This window comes from Mirounga angustirostris, unplaced genomic scaffold (genome assembly GCF_029215605.1).
Source record: "Mirounga angustirostris isolate CCGP_5_RB_7025 unplaced genomic scaffold, mMirAng1.0.hap1 SCAF_15, whole genome shotgun sequence".
Classification (NCBI taxonomy): Eukaryota; Metazoa; Chordata; class Mammalia; order Carnivora; family Phocidae; genus Mirounga; species Mirounga angustirostris.
In genome coordinates, this window is record NW_026991723.1 from 73,466,412 (window position 1) to 73,491,402 (window position 24,991).

At 44.1% G+C, this 24,991-nt stretch overlaps 1 protein-coding gene and 1 non-coding gene across 4 annotated transcripts in view; one reads left to right on the plus strand and one right to left on the minus strand.

The window, feature by feature from the left end:
- Positions 1–24,991, plus strand: part of SNX30 (sorting nexin family member 30) — a 112,116-nt gene that overhangs the window by 66,695 nt on the left and 20,430 nt on the right. For 2 of the 3 annotated variants that reach the window (XR_006792196.3, XM_045882953.3), the window contains exons 4-7: positions 5,982–6,140; positions 9,547–9,742; positions 11,631–11,830; positions 24,400–24,486. Coding sequence is in view for 2 of the 3 variants with exons in the window: in XM_045882953.3 (XP_045738909.1) it covers positions 5,982–6,140; positions 9,547–9,742; positions 11,631–11,830; positions 24,400–24,486 (642 nt within the window). In the remaining variant the exon portion in view is untranslated. The remainder of the gene's footprint in view (positions 1–5,981; positions 6,141–9,546; positions 9,743–11,630; positions 11,831–24,399; positions 24,487–24,991) is intronic. The other variant, XM_064579397.1, reaches the window with a different exon arrangement.
- LOC123850329 (U6 spliceosomal RNA) lies at positions 5,611–5,715 on the minus strand. Its single transcript, XR_006792293.1, has one exon. It is a non-coding gene; the product is annotated as a U6 spliceosomal RNA (small nuclear RNA).

Sequence of the window (24,991 nt, forward strand, 5' to 3'; positions counted from 1 at the left end):
TCCTGGCCTGTTTGATATTTTCTGGTGCCGCAGCATATTTTTTATTTTTTATTTTTATATTGCTTCGTTGCTGCTCTATAATTTGAAAAGCAGAAATGCTCATATGTTCTTAAAATGCCATCTTACAACTAGAAGTGTGCTGGATGTGTGTGTATTTGTCATCTCATAATGACAGCTCACTTCATCATCGAATAGTTGGAACCCCAAGAAAGTCTTCATTATGACATGGTTTTGGGGTTTTTCGTTTATTTTTTGGCCCACAGGTTGGTTTTAACACTACTTCTTTTGCTGGGGCACACCTCGTTACAACAATAGGTATGTTTCATGATTTGATGGGCACAGGTAGATTTGGGAGATGAAGCAAATACATTTATTAAGCTCTTTAGTGTTTAATTGCACTTGGAAGTTTACTGTTTGCTTCAGTTTTTGTGAAGGAAGCTTTGTTGGAAGGACGCATTTGTATTTACTATATACCTGGTTTGTTTTGGGTATTGGTAAACTCATAGGAATTAATAAGAACTTTGTAATGCAACAACTGTTTCTCTTAATATAAAATAATCAGTAAAAACTCTAACTTCATTTTCTAGTTGGGTCCTCCTTTTTTTGTACTGTTAAAAAAAGCATATGCACAAGGGGTGCCTGGGTGGCTCAGTTGGTTAAGCATCTGCCTTCAGCTCAGGTCATGATCCCAGGGTCCTGGGATCGAGCCCCACATCGGGCCACCTGCTCCGCAGAAGCCTGCTTCTCCCTCTCCCACTCCCCCTGCTTGTGTTCCCTCTCTCGCTCTCTCTGTCAAAAAAAAAAAAAAAAAATCTTTAAAAAAAAGCATATGCATGCTTTTAGCTTACCCAGTAGGTAAGTTAATAAGTAGTTGAACATTGATTAGACTTTCAAGTACTTTGAATTAAACCAGGCTTGACGGTGGCTTTTATGGAGAGGAGGTTTTTAATCTTAATGCTCTTTTATTTGTTATTTTTTCTTAGGAGCAATATTATCTGTTTGATAAGGATAGGAAAAATAGTTTTCTGTCATGTAGGGGATGTGTTGCTGAATATTTGTTTAATTGCAATTTGCAGTTAATTGCAAATTAATATTTGTTGAAGAAGCAAATGCTGACAAGAGGAAGTTGGATCATTTCAAGATTGAGCAATTGAAATCTTTGCGCAGATTTCGCACTATGAAATAGTAGCTTCCCATGACAACATACGGGAAGTATGCTTTTGTTTTCACAGATTATAAGGTACTTTATTGTAAACTGTTATGAAATATAACACCTGTGAAAGTGCTTGACCAAAGTATCAAGTGCTATGAAAACGTAAATATTTTATAAGGTTAAACCTTGAAATATTTAATGGGTTATTGTAATGCTTTGCAAATAGGATTTTTTAAAATATATTTTTTAAAGATTTTATTCATTTGAAAGAGAGTGAACAAGAGAGAGAGAGGGGAGTGGGGAGAGGGAGAGGGAGAAGCAGACTCCTCACTGAGCAGGGAGCCCGACATGGGGCTCCATACTGGGACTCCAGGATCATGACCTGAGCCGAAGGCAGACGCTTAACTGACTGAGCCACCCATGTGCCCCACAAATAGGATTTTTTCTAAGTTCCAACATATACATGCATGTGTTGTTTTTAAAAAATGTTTTCGTTATGGAAAATGTCAGAAATACTAAAGTAGAGCGATTCAGTGCAATGAACCCCCTCATGTACTCACCGCCCAGTTTCAGCATTTATCCCCAGTGGCCCATCTTGTTTCATCTCTGTCCTTACCCACTCCCTTACCCCCATACCAGGTAAGATTTTTTTTTTTTTTTTAGCAAGCGATTTGAACAACAGAAGTTTATCACCTTATAGTCTGGAGGTCAAAAGTCCAGAATTGGTCTCAGTGGATTACTATCCAGGTGGCAGGGCTGCATTCCTCGTAGAAGCTCCAGGGGGGAGTTGGTTCCTTGACTTTTCCAGCTTCTAGAGGCTCCCACATCCTTTGGCTCGTGGCCCCTTCCGCCATCTTCAAAGCCCCTTCTGCCATCTTCAAAGCACAGTGTTTTCTCTCCTCTCTGACGTTTGCTTCCGTCACCACAGCTCTTTTTTTAAAAAAATTGAGGTAAAATTTGAATAACATAAAATTCACCATTTTAAGAAGTGTACAGCTCCGTGGCTTTTGGTGCATTCATGATGTTTTACGGTCACCACCACTATGTAATTCCAGAATATTTTCATCCCCCCCAGAAGAATCCCATACCCATGAAGCAGTCGCTTCTCATTCCCCTTTTTCCCAACCCAACTATTATAAATAATGCTACTTGCACATTGATTGTACGAGTTTTTGTTTGAACACTTGCTTTCAATTATTTGGGCTGCGTACCAAGGAATGGAATTCTGGATCCTATGCTAATCTTACACTTAATATTTTGAGGAGCTGCCAAGCTGTCTTCCACAGAGACTGTACCATTTTACATTCTCACCAACCATGTATGAGGGTTCCAATTTCTCCACGTACTTGCTTCCTTTTTTTTTTAAATCTTATAGCCATCCTAGTGGGTGTGAAATGGTATGTATCACAGAGGGTTTTTAAAAAACATTTTGGCCTCAAAGATGTATGGAAATTCCACCCTTTGGTCCACTCCCCTTCTGCCTTCTGTTGTCAGTGTTTACAAGGTCATAAAAAGAGGTGGCATGTGTGTCACATCTACCACGTGCTTGGAGCTGTGCTGAGCTCAGTTACAGTCCAGAGAGGCACTTGATTTCATCAGCAACCCAGATTCCTATGCATAAAGGAACCAGAAGGTAATTATAAAGGTGACGCCAAGACTAGGCTTTAAGTCCCCTTTAAGTAAGCTCGAAATAGGAAGAAACAAATTTCCAAAGCCATGTACGTTTGGGAATAATAATGCTTAGAAGGAAATTTTGTTTGCAGAAGGATTCACTCTGGGGTTCCTTTAAATAGCAAGCTTCCCTGATTCATTAAACATAAAGTTCAATGTACTAAACCTGAAGAATGAGTTAACTATTTCGTGAGATTATCTGTTACGTTAAATGAGGCACACCTAGGCACTTATTTTCTCATTAGGCTTTCCTCCCAAGTCCTATTCAGCATAAGCAAACCAGAGCATGCTCACCAGGACTCATGAAATAAGAGCAGGTAAATATCCACTGGATTTGGTCGTTAGAAAGCCATTGATCATCTTTAAAAGAGTGGTCTGCATTGGGTTAGGGATAAGGCGGAGAAATGCAGGATTGAAGGGAGAATCAAAGACAACTTCGTTTTGGGGTGGAGGAAGCTTGGGGCTGAGACATCGATGGAAGGAGTGGGAGTTAAGATAAATGATTCTTTCAGAAAGGTTGAGTGAGCCCTGCAGGAGGGTGGAGAAGAAGATGTAAAGTCAAGGGATAGTTGGGTTTATTATTTTGGGGTAGAAAGAGAACCAACTATATTTTTGTAGACTCGGGAACAGAGCCAGGTGAGGAGGAAATGTTGAAGGTACAGGGAAAAGAAGGTATAATTAATTAATGACAACACATGCATGATACTGAACTCATGGGTCAAAGACACAGAAGAGTTAGCTTTGTGGTGTGTTGGGGGTTGGGTATGTTGTCCACAGGGACCTGAGAAATGGAGGGGAGATGGGTTTCTGTGGAGGAAGCAGAATGGTTAGGGAATGTTTATGTGATGCCCTTACACCTGGTTCCTATGTCAGAGAGATGGTATTGTGCTTAGCATGAAAGGTTGGGGGTTTAGTGTAGGGTTTAAGGAGAATGGCTGCCTAAGGGAATGGGAGAAGAACTGATCAGAACAAAGAAGTTGTCTTAAAGAACAACCACACCCTATTAAGACAGATTCCCTGGTGCTTTTGACTGGGCTGGAACATTGGGCTGGATGGCCCTATATGCATCTCACCCACTACCCCGTCTCCAATATTCTCCCCAGGCGTAAGCTCTACCGGCTATCTAAGTTGGACGTGTTCTCTCCATGCGGCTCTGTAATTTTATTCCTCACTCTGCTACCCTCTCTCTCTTCATTTCCATGCCTTTCCACCATGCCCTCTAGAACTCCCAATCTGGTAAAGAGAAACCAGTCAGTTCTTAGCCTCTTCTGCCTGCACACTGCCACCATTTCAAGATGTAACTGGACATGGTTGTCCCCGAAGATTAGTAGTTCCCAAAGCCGCTGCCCCTCCTACAGCAAAGACCCCCGCAAACTTTTGTTGTTGCTTCCTCTGCAGTAGGAATTGTGTGGAGCACATTCAGCCTAGCAGCGAATTTTAATCCTTGTAACAACCCTGAGAGGCTGGCATTACTGTTACCTATTTTTTTTACAAACGAAGAAGAAACTGAGGGACCAGGAGATTATCTGTTACATTAAATGAGGCACACCTAGCCACTTGACCGAAGTCAGACAGCTTGGCTGATGGGGGAAGATGAACCCTGGAGGCATGGAGCCACGGTCTCTATTCTGGAGATGGAAAACATCCTGCCTTTCCAAAGCTCTTCCAAGTGCTTCATCCCAGGGCTGTTGATGGTGCCAGACTACAAGTCTTTGAAAGGGTTCAAAGTTGGGATCACTTCTTGATTTCTCCACTCCAGATACCTTAGGATTCCACTTCTTCGGGTTGGTGAAGTCCTTGTGTCTGTTTTTGTGTGCTCGTGCGTGCACTTGAAGGTTTATAATTTAAAGGAAATAAACTGGGGCGCCTGGGTGGCTCAGTCGGTTAAGCGCCTGCCTTCGGCTCAGGTCATGATCCCAGGGTCCTGGGATCGAGCCCCACGTCAGGCTCCCTGCTCAGCGGGGAGCCTGTTTCACCCTCTGCCTCTGCCCCTGCTCCTATGCTCTCTCTCTTTCAAATAAATAAATAAAAATCTTCAAAAAAAAAATAAAAGAAATAGACCTCTTTATTGTCAGAATATGGGGCTGAAGGAGGGTGTGGAATTAAATCTTGTTCCATCCTCACCAGTACTTGTTCTGTTCTTTGTTTTGCTTGTTTCTTTCTTTCCCTTATTCGGACCATCCTCATGGGTGTGGAAGTCGTATCTCACCGTGGTTTGCATTTGTGTATCTTTTCACGTGCTTGTTGGCCATTTGTAGATCTTTGAAAAAATATGTACCAATCGTTTGTCCAATTTTTAATGTAAATGTTTTTTTAATATTTCATAACCCAAACGTTTTTGAATTGCTCATTAGCAGATTCTCTCTCTCTCTCTCTCATGGTAGTAATGGGGAGGGCCTTTTAATCAAGCATTTAATAAAAGCTACTATGGAAATAGGTCAAAGCTCAAAGATCCCTTAGTAACCAGGTAGTTTTAAATTGCCCACAGTATTGGCTCAAAGCAAATATTACAGAGACATTTGTTTGAGGAAGAGGAGCAAAGGAAATGACAGAACTTTTGAGTGTAAACCTACACAAAAGATTGGCTTGGAAGAGGTATTTTTTAGATACATGGGTTTGCCCAATGTACTTATTTCTCCATTCACCAAGTTCTTCTACCCCTTGAACTGGGAGCAGAATGTGAATCTATTTAAATCAATTTTTGCGTGGTTGATCTTGTCTGCCTTCTTTCCTTAGACTGTCTTTCTGGCCCTGACTTTCTCATTATACCACCTGTGCATTAAGCAATGTACAGATAGCTAGACTATTGGATTTACTGTCATCCTTGTGCCAGGGTCATGCTAATCCTTGTATTGTTCCAATTTCAGTGTATGTGCTGCCAAAGAGAGCAATATTTGATTTACTGGATACATATTGACTGACTGTTTTCTGTATTCCAAGGACTAGTCTCTAGCATTTTACTTCTTGGGTTATAAAACTGAGAAGGGTAGCTGTGATTTACTCCATCTGTATGCTTCAGAAAGGTTTATATTGATGACTACATAAAGATCCACCCGAATAAGGAGTATATTCTTGGACAGAATTATTTGCTAGCCTGTGGTTTTTCTTTCCACTATCTTATCAATTACTCTGAATATTTTTCTTCCTGTCTTCATAGCCGCTTCCTGAGAAGTTTGTGGTGAAAGGTGTTGTAGATCGTTTTTCAGAAGAGTTTGTGGAGACCAGGAGAAAAGCTTTGGATAAATTCCTAAAAAGAATTACAGATCATCCTGTGCTCTCTTTCAATGAACACTTCAATGTTTTCCTTACTGCTAAGGTAAGAACAGAGTTTTTCATGTTCTTCCCCCAAATTAGTATCCTTCAGGCTCTTTCTCAGAAGCTGCTTTGATCTCTCACAAACCACCTTTGTGAATGGCCCACAATAGTGGATGTCATCAAATTGCTCTATTTTTTTTTGTGTGTGTGTGTGTCCATTTACCTCAGCAGGGTTTCCATGTTAGAATTTGGGAGAAACACCCCTTTGCAGCAGCAGAGGGAGTTAGAGTGTTTTTACTCGCCGAAAGGAGGGCTGAGCATTTCCTTAAACACTTCTTGGCATATTACTGGGTCAGACCGCTCTTACCAAGAGTGGGCTGAAAGAACAGAGCGTAAGAACATCTAGTGAGGGTTTGGTAAGGATGCTCTTCACAGGAACCCGTCACAGGAACCAACCTCATTTTACAGATGAGGAAACTGGAGTTCAAGGAGTCAGTACGTGTTCAAGTAGCATCACTAGGATTTGAGATTGGGTCTTTATGGCTCCGGAGGCCACACTTCCCCTCTGTATCTGACCGCCCGACCAAGACGAGTTGAGTGTTACTTGCCCACAGCCATGTTCCTATTGGGTGGGCATTTTTCCAAGCATTTGCCAGAGAAACGTTTGGGTCCCACACAGTTGCCAGGTTCTGTGTGTCCCCACCCAGGTTGGTCATGCCCTGGCTTCTGTGTGCACTTCCCTTTTGGCAGAACTGGTGGGAATTCTGAGGCACTCTGCCCTAAATGTCTGCAGAAATGGGATCTCAGGCCCAGATTCTCATGCCAGCTCCTTGTAGCCACATTTCTTTACTTCTGTGGGTCACATTCCCATCCTCGGGCCATAGGTGCTTTATCCCATGTTGGCAAGGGTGTTGAAGCTCAGGGATTTCCCAGTTTTCTTTTTCAAAATGGCAAAATTGAGAAATATTTGCAGATAACATCAGCTGACGTTAAAGATTTTAGAGAGGGTGCCGTTCTCCAGACGATGGAAACCACCTGGCTAAGTCCTTTAGTATTTTCTTTTTTTAAAAACCACCACTGGCATTTTTTTAGCCCCATTGATGACCTTCCCATTTATCTCTTTTTTTCCTAAAGGCCTATTTCCCCCACATCAAACTCGTGTTCTTTTTCAAAATAAATATTTCCTGGTAACAGATCCTCAGGTACAGTTGTTACACAGAGTAAAATCCATCCGATTCTCCAACATTGCAACTCACTGCCTCACGCACGGTTCAGGTTGTTGACCTGGCAGGCCCCAGTCTTGGTCCTCTTTACTGAGCAGAGACACAGGGGAGAACACGTGGACCCTTGGTCATTAGGAATCTATGTGGAGATTAAAGAGGAAAGATGTGGGGGAGGGGGCATTTGTGGGCCAGATGAATGATTAAACAAACAAACAAAAAGTCCTTAGTGTCTTAACCACAATCCAACTTCCCATGAGTGAGTGCTGGGGTGTTGACTCTTAACACAGAACAAATCCTAGCCTAGTTCAGTTTTACTTGCTGAGCTGAATGTACTAAATAACCCCATCTTGTTCTTTTTTTTTTTTTCTTTAAATTGTGGCAAAATACATAATTTACCATCCTAACCATTTTAAGATATACATTTCAGTAGCATTAAGTCCATTCACAGCTAATCCTCAGAACTTCCTCGTCTCATGAAACTGAAACGCGGTACTGTACTGTGTGCTGTGTGATCCCACAGGAGCTCCCCATCTCCCCTGCCCCATGTTCCCCATCTTCTGACACGCCTTGAATAATTTGGTCTTGTTCTTAGGTGAGGCCTTGACGCGGTCTGCCACAGTAAAGGCAGAAGCATTCCTCTTCCTCGTGATAACCTGATCTTAACCACAAACCAGGAGTGTCTTTGAGAAGAAGCCAGTAATGCTGGGAGAGGTGGGGGGATGCTCAGTATCGCCCGTGTTCAGATCAGTATTTTTATCTTTGCCAGAATGGGTGCAGCAGTCAGAGAGACACTACCCAATAACCTCATGCAGTATGTTGGCTAACTGGGGGTTCTCTTCTAAGCCTCTACTTGGAATAGAGCTTCTGCAGGCCAGTGAGCCCATTGGGGTCTAGCCCTGCTCCCAAGAGTACTGAATCTGCAAGCAGTGCAAAGAATGGCAAGGCTTCCGTTACTGTCTTGTGAAAGCTAGGTGTCTACGGGGACATTTTCTTGTCTAGGGTACCTGAGGCTAGAAGAGGAGATGGAATCTTTGGAACATTCTCCCAGGTAGCCTGACTTTGGAAGGAAGAAGAGAAATGGAGGAGGGGAGCTGGAGGAAATTGCTGCTGTTTTGAAGATGGGCGAGCCCTGGGTGTCTATTACGCACCGAAGGGTAAGAAGTTGAAGGTAGAGACAGAAGAGGGAATGGTTAATGGGCGGGGGCCTTGCTGGTCAGTGAGGTGTAGCTAGGAAAGAGTGGAATCAAGAGCCCAAGTGAAGGCCTTGGCTGCCTAAAGAAGAAGGAAGTGAAGTCAGGAGCAGTTTCCCCTGCAGACACTTGTGGAGACAGGAGCCTGTGACTGTGGCGGTGAAATGGGAGGGGGCCGCCCTGTTCTCTGCTCCATCCCCAAACCAGACAAGGTGACCAGAAAGCAGTGGCCTTGTGCTGTGTTCCCTTGTATCTCTGTGGACATGCCCTCCTCGGACCAGGAATTCCTACTGTTCGTGTTGAGGGTGGATATAAGGAGCAGACACCTGATCTTCTGTAAAACCATTTTTGAAGGCACCATTAAAGGAGGTGACGTCGAACAACCTGAAGGTGCTGTCGATTCCTCCTAGAGTTGGATGACAGGAGGAAGTTCATTTGACCTGACAGACTGATAGGCATTTTAAATTTAGATACAGTGGCTCATGTAGCTCAGCACATTTCCCGTGTATGCCCTGACCAAGACGTTCAGGATAAAGTGTTTTGTTGTTTACAGCATCTTTCCTTGGCTTGGGTATTCTTGCGCTGCTTTTTCTATCACTGTTCCCTACTTCCTGTCCTCTTCTCCCTCCTTTCTTTATATCACTTTGCTTGGGATATAAATAAATGAATAGAATGAATTTCAGCTCTCCTAAAGATAACGTAGGATATCTTACATGAGAGAAAGGGACTTTTTTTTTCCCCCTTGGTCAGAGACTTTAAAACAGTCATGTTAGAAATAGTGTTGAGTTTAAAGGAGAGCATACTCAGGTGAGTGAGCCCGATCAGAAAGGTGGGAGTCCTGCTCTGGTGGAAGAGCTCAGGTATGTGCGTTTGGTTGTCTCTGATGGCGAGGAGAGAGGACTCTTGTGTACGTGGTCAGTCCTCTAACTCAGCTCCCTGTTTTCGGAGTCTGCCACTTCCAAGAAGAAACCACCTAAAGGGGTTGGGTTTACCGAGGCCTGGCTGTGGGAGTGATGGAACCCCTTGAGTTTGTTTGTTCATGTGTCATCCTTAGGACCTGAATGTCTACAAGAAGCAAGGGATGGCGCTGCTGACCAGAGTGGGCGAGTCTGTCAAGCACGTCACTGGAGGCTACAAGCTGAGGAGTCGACCTCTTGAGTTTGCAGCTGTCGGTGACTACTTAGATACATTTGCGCTCAAACTGGGAACCATTGACCGAATAGCCCAGAGGATCATTAAGGAAGAAATAGGTGAGCAGATATTGTGCAGATATTGATCATGCCCAGGGAGCATGTGCGCAGAAATGACATTCACGTGTGCTAGCAGAATCAAACTGGAGAAACGAGGCCACGCTTACAAAACTAAAAAATAAATACAAGGAGGGGAGGGGGTTGTCATGAGCAGAGTATAATTTTGTGCCCCCTCCTTTGCCCCGCTTCTCAGCCTTGTATTTGCTTTCCCCGTAGCATACAGCCACTTCTCAGCCCCGAGGAGTTTCTTTCCACTTCTCTCTCTCTTAACTTTAGCTTTAAAAGTGAAGACATTGACTCAACTTCCTTTCATTCATGGGAACGATAATTTAAAAAACAAACTGGGGGCGCCTGGGTGGCTCAGTCGTTAAGCGTCTGCCTTCGGCTCAGGTCATGATCCCAGGTTCCTGGGATCGAGTCCCGCATCGGGCTCCCCGCTCAGTGGGAAGCCTGCTTCTCCCTCTCCCACTCCCCCTGCTTGTGTTCCTGCTCTCGCTGTCTCTGTCTCTGTCAAATAAATAAATAAATAAATAATCTTTAAAAAACAAACTTTGGTACCTTTCTGGCAGAAAGATGGTTCAAAAGGACAGCATAGAGACCGTGTTTGCCAAAGTTGTCCTAATGAGCCTTCAACTTGAAATTGACTCACCTGCCCCACCCCTGCTTCATTTCAGACCCACTCTTCCTGACCTGGGGAGTTATGAGACCTTTCTGGAACCTTCCAGGTTGTTGCCACCACTCCCTCCCCACCCCCCTTGTGGCCACCTGTTTTTCTGTATGCCAGAATATTCGGGCTTTTTGTCTTCTTACACATGTGTAGGCCAGAGAAACTGGAACAACGTGAATAATCATGCTGGCACAAGACATGAAACACACCAAAAAGGATTCTCCAGTAGTTGCCATCCATTGGTTACTGAAAAATGGCAAAAACCTCTTTTTGTAATGGCAAGAATCCTGGTGACGGGACGCCTGGGTGGCTCAGTCAGTTAAGCATCTATCTTTGGCTCAGGTCATGATCTCAGGGTCCTGGGATCGGGTCCCGCATCGTGCTCCTTGCTCCACGGGGAGCCTGCTTCTCCCTCTGCCTCTGCCTGCAGCTCCCCCTGCTTGTGCATGCGCTCTCTCTCTCTGTCAAATAAATAAATAAAATCTTAAAAAAAAAAAAAAAAACAAAAAGAATCCTGGTGACGAATGATGGGCTAGATTTTTTTTTTTTAAGAGGAAATAAATCAACATTTGCCCTTTTTCCCTGAACTTTCATTCTCCTCTACCCATGGATGGTATCATGTGGGGCCTGCAGGTGCTAGAGGTAGCTTTCAGTACCATCCACATCTAAGGAGCATGTGGAATAAATTCCGATGGGACCACAGTTTTGGGATGACCTCTGAATGAGAGTGATTCTGCATATGTAAGACCACATCCGTATCAAAATATTCCCTAAAATCCTATAATTTTCCCTTGCCACTGGTTTTTCTTTCCCTTAAAAAGATCCCCCTAAACCTATGTGAAACTCTGCCCCCACTGCTGTTAAAATACTGCTTCACCGTATGAGTAGGTGAGTGGTTATTTTTGAAGATATGTGGTCGATGTAGCTTCTACCACTTCCCCCAGAAGGCATTGTGGTCCCCATTATCCAGAAGCATGGCATTCCTACTATGGGGTGAAGTCAGGTGATGTTATGATGTTAGCTATAATATAGGTTTATAGAGATTTTAAAGAACTGTAAACAATGTTGTGTTTAAAAGAGAGCGTGCTTTGGTGAGTGAATGCCCAAGGAAATAACATCTTACTATAGTGAGCTCTTGGCTACAGTTGTTACTGAGTCAGTAATACCAGTGATTGTCTTAATTACCCCCCAAGTCTTACTTAGTTTCTCTTCTCCCTTTAGAGTACCTTGTAGAGCTGCGAGAATATGGGCCTGTGTACTCCACATGGAGTGCATTAGAGGGGGGGCTGGCTGAGCCCCTGGAGGGTGTGTCAGCTTGCATTGGCAGCTGCTCGACGGCCTTGGAAGAGCTGACCGATGACATGACAGAAGACTTCCTACCTGTGCTCAGGGAATATATTTTATACTCTGACTCTATGAAGGTAAGCTGGCTCACTCCTTGTGCACTTAAGTAGGTTCCTTGTTTTAGTCATTTTCAAGAAGTAATTTATTGTTGCCTATTTGCACATGGAATAGGCTTCCTTCTTCCTGGGTGGGCAGGATCACACATGTGGTCTGATCTCATAGGCATGTAAATAGAACACATAGTGAACCACGTATGTGAATTAAATGAAGAAAAATAGTGTGGGAGAAACTCTTAACGTTCTCTAAGAGTTCATGGAGGTATAACATCTACTAAACAAGACCAGGATGCTGTGAAAAGAGAACATTTGGATGATTAGAGCTCTTGGAAGTTAAAATCTGATTTGCTGAGATGAAATTGAAGAGTAAAGTTGAAAGGTGAGGTTGAGGAAATCTTGGAAAGTACAATAAGGAAACCAAGTAGTTGGAAAGTAGAACAAAAATGCAAAAATACTGAAAATGTGGAAGAATGATAAGAGACATAGAGGATTACTTGCAAAGGTTCAGCATCTGTCTGATAAGAGTCCCTGAGAGAACAGCAAAGACTGATGGAAGAAACTTATGAAAGAAATAATACAAGAAAATCTTCCAGAGCTAAAGGATGTGAGTTTTCAGATTAAAAGGACATGCTAATGACCAGCAAAAGGAATGAAGAGAGAGCCAACCCACAGCATATCACTGTAAAATTTTAGAACGAAAGTTACAAGATTTTTAAAAGCTTTTAAAGAAAGAGGGAGAGGGAGGAGACGTACAAATGGAATAAGAATCAGAATGGCTTTGATCTAGCAGCAATGGATGAGAAAAGACAGGAGCTGTGAGGACAAATGATTTCCAACCTCACATTCTAAATGCAGAATAAGGATGGGGTCAGATGCTTTAGTGCCCACACTAGAAACTACCCCAGCCTGCACTTAGACCCTTTTGAGAGGACAGCTACAGAGACTCCTACAATGTGACACCCATTAGAGAAAAGTGTCAGGCTTCCTGACCAACAGAAAAGATTATGTCGCTCTGTGTTGAACATCCCAAGTAGCCCCTCTTCCTATTTCCCAAAGGAGACCTCTGATTTATTGATCTGTTTTTGGGGCAGATCTAGGGCACCCCTTTAAGAAGGATTGGCAGGTGAGAAATCTACTACTGAACCACCAATGCCCCTTTAAGAAGGATTGGGGTAAGGATTGACAAGAATCTCTTGGGAGAAACTCATCAGACAACTTTGGGTTGTGAAAATGGAAAACCAGAAAAATCATGGCAATATGAAAATATTCTACACCTTAAGAAGGGGAGTAAAAAGTAATGAATCAGCTAGTTATAAAAACTTAAAAAAAAAAAACCCTTATGGAAAATTTCAAACATACAATAGAAGCAAAGAGAATAATATGACAAACCCCCATATACCCATTACCCGTGTTCCATTTTGTTTTACCGGGTATGAACCTTTTAAGGCTCTTGATAACATGTCAAATTGTGGACAGTGGAAAATGTTCCTGCTAGAATGAATCACTGTCTCATGTGTACTCTGTAAAGCTGATAATAAAACACTTTCAAAGACAGGATTGGGTCTGGATCTCACAATGGGCTGGGAAACAGTATGAATTTCCTTATCTGTAAGGTGAAGTGGTGGTAGTCATGGTGATGATAAGGCTAAAACTCACCATGTGACATCATTAGCCTGAGGCAGTTTTATTGGTAATTATTGGAACTGAGACTGAAAACCACAGCCCCTGATTTCCATAAACTTCCTACTCATTTTCCTCTATTACATTGGGTTTATTTGTTTTGTTTTTTAATGAAACCTATACATGGCATATTTAATTCTGTGGCTGAAACAAGTGTAGAAAGGCATTCTGGGGCTGGGGGGTGGGTGGAATGGGTGAGGGAAGTCAAAAGGTATGAATTTCCAGTTATAAGTAATAAGTAAGTCCTGGGCTGTCATGCACAGCATGGTGATTATAGTTAATAATGTATTATATATTTGAAAGTTGCTAGGAGAGTAGTTCTTAAAGTTCTTATCAAAGAAAAATGTATAACCGTGTGTGGTGATGGATGTTAACTAGTCTGTGGTGATCATTTCACAATATATACAAATCATTATTTTGTATACCTGAAACTAATATAATGTTATGTGTCAGTTACATCTCAAAAAAAAAGGCATCCTTACTTGCTTAAAACAAGCCAGAATATTTTGCTTTATTTATAAAGTTAATAGTATCTATTTTTGTGAACAAAAATAAAATTTTACAGTCCCTGGGGTGTCTTTGAATTTGTCTCTTAATAGAGACACAGCCTTCATCAAAAATTCTCCCTTAACCTTGCCAGACTGGAAATCTGATACATACACGTCCTGGGATATTATGATACAAATTACTTTGTTCTTGCACGTGGCAGGTATGTTAGTACTTAATATATATTTGTACTTGAAGCAGGATTTGAAATTGTCATTTAGCTAAGGTTTATCTGGCATCTTTATTAAGATATTATTCTACAGTGAGGCATAAGCTTATGTGAGTAATTGAAGTTCTACACCAAAGAAACACTTGTTTGTTTGCTCTCTTTCTTCACCCCGTGTGAGGCATATGTATTGAGTTTCTTGTTCACTAAGCCTGAATAAACATTAATCAGGTTAATCAGGCTGGGAGAATGGGAGTGTATACAGTATTTTCTGGGAAAGGCATAGAAAGGAGGAAGTGATGGGGCGCCTGGGTGGCTCAGTTGGTTAAGCGACTGCCTTCAGCTCAGGTCATGATCCCAGGGTCCTGGGATCGAGTCCCACATCGGGCTTCCTGTTTGGCAGGAAGCCCGCTTCTCCCTCTCCCGCTCCCCCTGCTTGTGTTCCCTCTCTCGCTGTGTCTCTCTCTGTCAAATAAATAAAATCTTTAAAAAAAAAAAAAAAGAAAGAAAGAAAAGAAAGGAGGAAGTGTTGACTCTGCCCCATTGGTGAGCTGGGCTAAGCCTGGTTAGAAAGAAACAAGGTCTACCCACTCCCATTCTTCCCAAAGGGAAAATGTCTCTGCAGAGAGGTCTGGGTAGGACAGAAGTGACTTGATGACAGAGCCAGGACTGCGTGGGTCCATGATCTCCAGTATTTTCTCCATGCAAGGCTGAACTAACGTTCAACTATTTCATATTCCTAATGATGGTTGAGGTCTGCGTGGCCAGGTCCAAAGACACTGGGAGAGGGGGATAGGTGTCTTAAGTGGCTCCCCTGCCTTTGCCTTGTAATACTGATGCTCTGTAAGAATTCTTAGCTGAATTCTATTCCTCTGAGAGAGTCGTAGAGTTCCATTTCCAAAGTAACTTTCTGATTTGGGGGGTAGGTGGGATCGACTTTGCTGTTTAGTATGAAAACGAAACATACAGTAGAGAGCTTACTGAAGGCCTGGCTGTGACATGGTCAGTATCGACTGCTGGATGGTCTTCCGAACTGAGCAAGTCCTTCCAGTTATGTTTTGGTGGGAAGGTTTTGGTGTGGTGACGTTTTATTAGTCTACTCGGTTATGGCTTGAGTGGACCAAAGTGAGTATTCATCCTCATCGTTTGGAACGAGAGGCCTGCGCCTTAGGAATTTGGAGTAGTTGTGGGTCAGCCGAGCCCTGCATGGAGAAAATGCTGGAGATCATCGAAGCCCTCTCCTGATGGGGCTAAGGTTAGGGTTCCTCTTTTAAGTTCGAAACAGTCTCTCGAGTGACTTCATCTCCTCGATCTAGATCATCTTGTCTATCTTTTTTTTTTTTAAGATTTTATTTATTTATTTGAGAGAGAGCGACACAGCGAGAGAGGGAACACAAGCAGGGGGAGTGGGAGAGGGAGAAGCAGGCTCCCCGCAGAGCAGGGAGCCCGATGCGGGACTCGATCCCAGGACCCTGGGATCATGACCTGAGCCGAAGGCAGTCGCTCAACCGACTGAGCCACCCAGGCGCCCTCATCTTGTCTATCTTGCTCATTGTATAGATGAAGAAATAGAGCCCCATCGGTAAATCTTGTCTTTGTCCCATGGCCATAGTTGTAATGAGCAGTCACCTTGTACCTGTGTCTTTACTCTTGGCCAAAAAGCAAACCAGATCAGTTCCTGTTTTTCAAGGCTGAGTCTCAAACTGTCTCTCTTTAAATGCACTTGTGCCTGGGTATGCTCTGTTCCCTTTGGAGGTAGAAGGAAAGCACAGAAAAAGTAGGGTTGTCATCAGGCCATGTGGGACACATGAACAATGTTCGGTGAACAATGAGGATAGCTTGTACTAGAAAGATGGTTGAGGTCATGTATTTCAAGGATGCTGAGGAGAGATAGTGAACAGCATGTGAGAGGGAGAGGTATCAAAGTTACCCTCAGGCCCAGGACTCAAGTTAAACACCCCGAAGACATGTGCACATGAGCCCTTATATGGGATTTCACATCCTATAGACTATGTATGGGGAAAATATAATGAAGATAGTGATGGGCTGGGAGAGAACATCTTAGAGTCCTTACAGATTTCAGGCAGTGCCTTTTGAGTACTGGCATCCTTATGACCAGGACACGAGTAGGAGAAGCTTTAAGAAGGTTAGAGTAGAGTATGGGTTATTTCCCATACTGCCTTATTCATAGAAGGTGATTAGCAAATGTTAATTGAATTTGACATTGTGGTCAATTTGAAACATTAACAGATATAGAACTACTGCATGTCCCATATCTTGTTATTTTTAAGAGATGGGTTTACCTACAAGGCAAGGAGCATGCTTATCTCAGAGGTCTTGCTGAATGACTAGGGTGGGTTGAATCAGAAGAGGGTGGTAGGGAAAAGCCACACAGAGGAAGTGGCTTTGGTTGGAGACTTGAATATAGGAGTTACCTGTGCAAGGACCAGAGGATTGAGCATTTTAGGCAGAAGGAACCACCGGTGCAAAGGCTCTAAAGCAGAAGTGAGCTTGGTGTCTTTGCAGATCAGAAAGGCCAGTGTGAGTGGAGTCCAATGAGCAAGGGAGCAAGTGGGAAGAGGTGAGGTCAGAGAGATAGGTGGGGGCCAGGACAGGCATAGTAGTAGCATCTTAAAGGCCGTGGTGGTAAGAGTGTGGGTTTTAGTCTTAGGAACAAAAGGGAAGGCATTTGGGTTTATGCAGGGGAATGACAGGATACAGTATTTACTTCAAGAAGACGGCTAGTGCTACAACAGTGGGGAGAACGGGTTGTAGGGACTGAGAGCGGAGGTAGAGAGACATTTGGGAGACTGTCACAGGGAGCCATGTGGTGGATAACTATGGTGGTAGAGCTTGGGCTACAGTGGTGGATTAGGGTAGATTTTGGAGGAAGGGCCGACCAGACTTGCTGCTATATTAATATGAAATCAGAAAAGGAGGGATTGGTGATGATTCCTGGGTTTTTGGCTTCAGCGACTGGGTGGACAGTGGTTGCTGTTCGTCAGGATGGGGAAGTTCGGGGCAGAAAGTTTGGGCAGTTGGGAATCAAATTGTTTTGGCCATACTGAGTTCAAAAATACCTATTAGTCATTAAAATAGAGATGTCATGGCAATTGGTTATAAGTTTAGTTCAGAGTGGGAATAGAAATGTGGGAGTTGTTTGTGTATAGATGGTGTTTAACTCCTTGGGAAGGGAGTAGACCATCTAGTGAGGTGAGATCCAGGTAACTAGTCTAGGCCTGGCTCTGAGGCATGACAATATTTAGTGGCCTAGTACCTAACTAGGAGGAGGAACAAGTAGAAAAGGAGACTCAGAAGGATTGGTAGTGTAGTAGGAGAAAAAACGTAGAAGAAGCCAAGAGAAATGTTTTTAGGGTGCCTGGGTAGCTCAGATGGTTAAGCGTCTGCCTTCGGCTCAGGTCATGATCCTGGGGTCCTGGGATTGAGTCCTGTATCAGGGTCCCTGCTTCTTGAGCCTGCTTCTCCCTCTGCCTCTGCTTCTCTCTCACATGAATAAATACATAAAATCGTTTAAAAAAAATGTTTTTAAAAGGGGCATGATCCACAGTGACCGTTGTATTTAATAATATGGAGGTCATTGGTGATTGTGGTTAGAGGTGTGAGATGTGGATGCAGAAGTTTGGTTTTAAAGACATAGTTTGTCTTTGAGTTGGAGATAATTTGAACAATGTTCCGGGATAGCTTTTTCCAAGTATCCGTTATTTGTGGTTTTTTTCCAGCCTGCCCGCCTTTTCCTCTATGAGCCACAAGGTGGAGCTAATGAGTCGAGTGACCAGGCTTCAAATTTGCCTTTGAAAACAAAAACAGATTTTCTTTCTCTCTTTTTTTAAAGATTTATTTATTTATTAGAGAGAGAGAGAGAGAGAGCACAAGTGGGGGGGTGGGAGGTGGAGGGGCAGAGGGAGAGGGAGAAGCAGACTCCCTGCTGAGCAGGGAGCTCCACGCGGGGGCCGGATTCCAGGACCCCTGAGATCATGACCTGAGCCAAAGGCAGATGCTTAACTGATGAAGCCACCCGGGCGCCCCCAAAACAGAGATTTTCTGGAAGATTGAGTCAGGAGGGGGAAAAAAAGGTCCTCTTTCCTAAACAAAAGTAATTATAGATTGAGGGCATAATTTCTTGGAAAAATGAAGCAGCAGGATGGAGAAATGTACATGATCTCAAATGTTTTTGTTTTTAAAGATTGTATTTATTTTTTTGACAGAGAGAGAGAGCACAAGTAGACAGAGCAGAGGCAGAGGGAGAGGGAGAAGCAGGCTTCCCACTGAGCAGAGAGCCCGATGCGGGGCTCAATCCCAGGATCCCGGGATCATGACCCGAGCCGAAGGCAGACACTCAACCGACTGAGCCACCCAGGCGCCCCCATGATCTCAAATGTTTTAAAAAGACAAGTATATAAAAATTAGCAATCTGAGATTCTCAGTGATGGCAGACTAAATATATAAACTCCTTTTTCACGAAACTGCACCAAGATGACGCTAGAATGGTTTATTTGTTTGTTTGTTTGTTTGAAGTCGAAGCCTGCAAAGATAAAGAGCAACAGAAGAGGAAACAGTAGTAGACAGTGGGGACTGGAAAGCAAGCCGAGAGGGGATAAGGGACTTAGGGGACTCAAAAAACTGCTTTTGAAGCTGACTGTGAGGGGTGGGGGAGAAACTTGGAGACCTCCTGGTTTACACAGTGGAATCCTTCAGAAGGGTGGAGAATTGGCAGCACCAAGTGCCTCTGGGGTGGGAGAGCTGAAGAGAAGGATTAGTCAGGAATCTGTTTAAAGAAGAAGTTAGAGCTTCCGGTTCTGACCTCCCTCCTCACACAGGGGCCACTGTCCCTTCTGTCCTCTGGCAGAACTGGAGGCATATTCTCTGGAGGAGGTAAAACAGGGACCCCAGGCACAGTTGAGGTTGAGAGCTAAAATCCTAAAATCAGGATGCTAAGTAGAAGATTACCAAATGCTGAGACTCTTAGTCATCTTCCTCTGCTTGACTTTCTTATATCTTTCCTGCAAGGATTAGAAGAGCCTTTTCTATAAAAATCTAAACAGGCCAAGAGAAGAGATTTGAGGGTACTGATAATGGGGAAGGATCCACAATGAAACGACCCAGCAGGGTCCCTGTAGAGAATTGTCAACAAGCTGTCGATGTGCAAAGAGCTTTCAGTCAGTGTTGCCCTCTTGGATGAGTGGGCAGGCAAGGTCACTGAATATTTAAGAGAAGATTCTAGTATGAGTATCAAGTAAAAACAAAGAAAAAAAAGTATATTCAATGAAAAACATCATTGAGGGAGACAAAATTTCCAGGAGAAAAAAATCATTAATGTTTTCAGAAAGCGATGTCACAACCATAAAACAAGACTTTTTTGTTATCTAGAGAACAAAGAGATCATGGCAATTAAAACCATGAGAGAAATGAAAAAAAAATTAGAAACGTTAGAAGAAAAAGTTAAGGAAATTACATGTAAGGTGAAACAAAAAGATAGATGGAGAATTTGAGAGAAAAAAGTGTGAAAATGAGAGGACCAGACCTCAGTATGCAACATCTAAATAACAGACTGCCAGGAAGAGAAGACACAGAAATGGGGAACATCAAAGAAGTCTATTCAAGAGAAAAAACTAGAAGTAAAGACATAAGGTGTCAGTGGTTGTGCCTAGAAGATGAGATTCCCCCCCCTTGTATGTTTTTCTTTATTTTCCGAATTATCTGTAACAAATACCTTTTAGAACTAGAGGGAAATGTGTGGTTTTAATATTACCCACACTGCCCTAGAAAATTTAACTCACAGGTGGTCCATTTTTGATAGAATGGAGGTATAAAAGAGCATGTCAAAAGGGGCAACCTAAAAAAAAGGGGGGGGCAACCTAAGTTCAATCATTTAATCAGAAATTATGTCACCAGGACCAAGGTCAGACTCATGGTCCTGTCTGCAGGAAAATACTGTCCTCGAGGGCCACCCCAAAACAAGCCACAGCGCTATGTTGGGTATTTGATTTTTATTCCCATTCGAACATCTTCATTACTGAGCACTCATTATTCTCCATGAATCCCCCTTGGGTGTTTTGGGCCATCAGCCCCTGGCATATCAGAAGATGAACCATTCTGTTCTGGAGTCCTCTACGCATGGCTGAGCTGTTCCTGCTGCTTTCATCTGCTTCCTCAACCCTCAATCCTAATGTCCCTCTTACAAAAAAGATTTGAACCTTAGAAACCTTCCAGACTTGAGGTGGCTTTTTGGTGGCCGCTGACCTTTTGCAAAGGGGGCTGGTTTTGGAGCTACTTCTTCCTCATCCTATAAATTTGTGAGCCTGTGGTCTCACTGGTGGAAGATGTGAGCATGAGCTCCGGGGCTGGAGAGGGAATGTTGAGCCTTCCAGCTGATGCTGACCATTGTGGTATTTTCTTGGAAAAAAGCCAGTACAGAGATTGAAAGCCAAACCACAGAATGTATCTGTGATTTAACTTCCAGACACTGTTGTCTTTGTAGGTCAGTGGTTATTATTAGCTTGTTATTAACAGTTTGGATGGCTGGTATTATGTTTAACTTTTTTATTATGGAAAAATTGAACCGTCCAGAAGTCGAGTGGAGGTGTCACAGTCCCCCACATACCCGTCAGCCAGCTCCAGGAGTTGCCCACTCATGGTCCATTTTGTTCCAGCTCTGCTCCAACCCCCACCGCCTGGGTTATTTTAAAGCAAATCCCAGGCATCAGATCACTTCGTACAAAAATACTTGGTACATATCTCTAAAGTACAAGTGCTCTTTTAAAAAAAGAAGAACCACATTATTATCACACTTAAAATTTTTTTCTTAAGGTTTCCTCAAATATCCAGGTAGCGTCCCTTTCCCCAGTTGTCTCGGACACTGTTTTTGTAGGTGTTTTTTGAAATCGTGATCCAAATAAAATCCATACTTTGCTCGATATGTTTCTTAAGTAGTTTTAAAAATCCCTCCCCGTCTCTTTTTCCTTGAAATTTATCTCTTAGACAGATGGAGTCATTTTTCCTCTCTACATTTGAAAATAAGTGTAGTGAAGTACCAGATTACTAGGGCCATTTCAAAATCACGATAAAATGTTCTACATTAAAACAAACAAAACTTATGAGAAAAATGTATTTCATGTCTAATTACAAGTCACCTTCTCATCGAGGCTACTTTGTGTACAATTCCGCTGTCCTCTAAACCCTTGGCCTTCTATATCTTCCTGTCCTATTTTCTGTTTTCCTCTTTCACTCAGCCCTACACACAGCTATATTCCCCATATATTAATATATTTTACTGTGTGATACCTTCCTCCTCTCTAGAATGTAAGCTCCACGAAGGCAAGCGTTTTGTGCCTTTTGTTCTCTGCTGGATCCCCAGCACCTGCGTCATGAATGGAGACACATAAAGGCAGGGCAGAAACAGGGTTGAGGATAGCTCGATAGGGAAGCAGCAGAGGGGCACAAAGTAGCCGGGAAAGTATCCCCATGCACTTCGCCTTTTGATTTACGTTCTCCACTGGCATCAGAGACCCCTACAGAGTTCTGTGAGCAGCTCAGATGATGACTAGCTTTTGTTTGTCCCTCAGGGATGGTGGGACCTCTCTGTAGCTGCTGACCGGGTTCCTTTGCAGTCTCAAGCTCAGGCCCCATCAACCATAGGCTGGTTTGACCAGTTTTATCGACATAGCCTGTGTTGTTTGGGGTACAAGGCTGGTCCTTGCAGATCATCATCAACTGTGTGCAAAGATGCTTTTAACAAGGATGGTAGTCTTAGTTTATTTCGATTCAAAAACCTGTTTCCCAGCCTGCAGCGTGGTTGGGCTCACAGTCAGACTGGGAAACTACATGCTGTCCTGGAACGTGGCAGCAAATGCCTGGGTCACCGCTATGTCGCTAGCGGAGTGGCCTCAGCCAGGTCCCTCCACTGTACCTTAGTGTTCTTGCCTATAAAATGGGGATAATATCCTTTCACTTCTTCAGGCTCCTTGTGAGTCTTTTCTGCTGTCCAGCGAGGTGGGGGATGGTAGTGCAAACCCGCCAGTGGTGTGCATGAGAAGGCAGCATTCTGGCCACTTCAGGTGACGTGGGTGTGGCAGGGGCTGAGGAGTCAGAGGCTGACTTCTCCCCTGGGCCAGGGAGGGCCCAGGCTAACTAGGGAAGGGAGTAGAGCTGAGTCTTGGGGCCCCCTCACCTGCTTTAGGGTGGGGAGAGGAGGTGCACCTTATCTGTTCTAGCTGTGTGCAGCTCTCGCCATCGCTACCCTCCCGGGGGCCGTGGCACCCTCAGCAGAGAGTCCTGGAGCAGAACACGGGACAGGCAGCCCCATGCCGTGCTGACTGGGTTCTGGGACACTGCTTTGAGAACATTTCTAGCTTTGGTTGCGAGGTTCTTGCCACACTACAGAAAGAGAGTATCCCTGGGACAGCCCAACCCATTCCTAGTCTGGCTACTGTGCTTTTTCCAGTAAGAAATGAGGTGTCCCATGATGAGAGTCCACGGGGCAATGATGAGGATCCAGTCAGCCCCTCCCTGCTGTTCCGCTGTGCCCCGGAGAACCCCATCTGTGTCTCCGTGGATAGCATTGTGTGTTTGGGTAGAGATTATGATTTTTACTCCTGCAAGTACCAGACTGGTAGATTTAGAATATTTTCTGGGTTCTAGGAAATCCAGAAAGGACCCCTGACTTTTTTTTTTACTTTATATATCTATGCGCTGTCCGTATGGTAGCCACTAGCCATAGGTAGCTGTTTAAGTAACAGCTTACTGAATTTTAACTAAATTCAAGTTAGTTAAAACAAAAATTTAAATCCAGTTCCTCAATCACACCCGCCAATTTCAAGAGTTCAGTCAGCAGGTGGGGCCAGTGGCTCCTGCATTAAATGCAGATGACGGAAAGTTTCCACCGCGCAGAGAGTTCTGTTGAATAGCGCTGCAGGCATTCCTACTCAGAGAAAGACAAGTGGCAAACAAAAGCTACTCTGTTGCACGTTTTTTTTTCCCCCTCCTGTTCTTCACAGGGTAAAACACTTCTCAAAGGAAATACTTACTTCGGAGGAAGACTTGAGGTTCCCTGCATTGACACATTCCATTAGAAGGTTTCCCCCAGGGCGCACTCAACTGTTCAGCCACTCCTCACTTTTTGGCATATTATCAGGGACACAAGGTGCCCACTGCTTAGCCAAGGAATGGCTCCTTCCTGCCTGACTCCATACTCTGCGGGAAGGTGCCTATGGGAAAAGCATGAGCTTAGCAGCTTTCACAGCACTTTGTGACTCCTGAGTTGGAAAGAAAATTCTTACCACTCTTGATTTGCTGTTCATGCTGCTTATACTAAAAGAAGAAAAAAGAAAGCCTTGGATGAGCGAGATGCTTTCCTAGACTGTGGATCGCATTCTTTTCTGTCTTACGTAGTGGGGTCTCAGTGGCAGGGCCAGCACGAGGTGGGGCAAGGGAGGCACCCAGGGCACAGATTGAGGGAGATGCTCACGCTCCAGTGCCGACCTCTCACTTACAGGGGCCTGGGAGTGATTGTCTCCTTAAATGTTGTGTCCTGGGCACCTGGCTTGCCTCACCTAGCCCTGCTGAGGTTGGCTCTGTTTGAGCTCATTTACCGCTCACCCTAGCAGGCTCACTGTGTGCTTCTAGGGATTCTGGACTTGTGCATAGATGCACCTTTGTGCTATGTCTACACCTCTTCCCTGGCTGGAACCCCTCAGGTAGGGGCGGTATCTCTCTGCTCTTTGGATGCCTGGTCCAGAGTGGGGGGGACAGATGAGCAGCTGATGGATCAGTGAGCAAATCAGTCCACCAGGGATCATCAACTCGGTGAACCAGAGTCAAGAACTCTCCTGACTTAGACTTTTCCATGAACGGTTCAGAGAACATCCTGCCTTGTCACCTGCCAAGCCTCCCATTTCAGCACAGCTGAGTCCTCTCATCAGTGTGGCTGAGGATGGGCACTGTTCCCCCTACTTGTCCTTCCCCAGAGCTTCCGTCACCTTCAGTATCAGGCTGAGTTAATGGTGCCACCCCTACTCCACCCCTGCTTCCTCCAGAGTCCATGTCACGTGTCCTGGGAGCAGGTGGTGGAGCCTGGGTGTGCCAGGACTTGGGGAGGAATGGGGTAAAGAGGCAACTGCCTGGGGCCAGAAGTCTCCTTTGTGAACTCTGTGTGATGTGCTTCCTCTTTCTCTTCCGGCAGAGTGTACTAAAGAAGAGGGACCAAGTGCAAGCAGAGTATGAAGCCAAACTGGAAGCTGTGGCTCTGAGGAAGGAAGACCGCCCCAAGGTCAGGGAGGCCGCCCCGGGAGGGCTGGGCTCCTCAGGGCTGGAGCCATAACTGCCCCGCTGGTGCCAAGTGAAGTCTTGTCCCTAGATCCGTATGATGAAGGTGGTCAGCCCCAGCTGGGCTGTGTTCATGCTGTTACTGTCCTCTGTTTGTTCTCTTTGATGTCTTATTTCTGGGACTTTCTAACATGTACTTGGGGTTGAGTTTTCTGCTGTTTCTTCAGGGGTTTTTTTTGTTTTTGTTTTTTGGAGGTTTTTTTGGTTTGTTTTTGTTTTGTTTTGTTTACTTTCAGCTTTGCCATTCAGGGGCAGTTCCTCTCTCTGTAAAATGGGACTGAGGAGAAAGGGGGTAAGAACAGTCTAGATCACTGTTCTCAAAAGTGTGGTTTGCTAACTCATCCACTAACTGTTACTGATCCGTGACAAGAAAGGTGTAGAAGCTGAGAGTCAGCAGCTTCATAGCAATTTGGTATTTGTTGAACCTGCAGCAGGCGTGTTGTCAAACT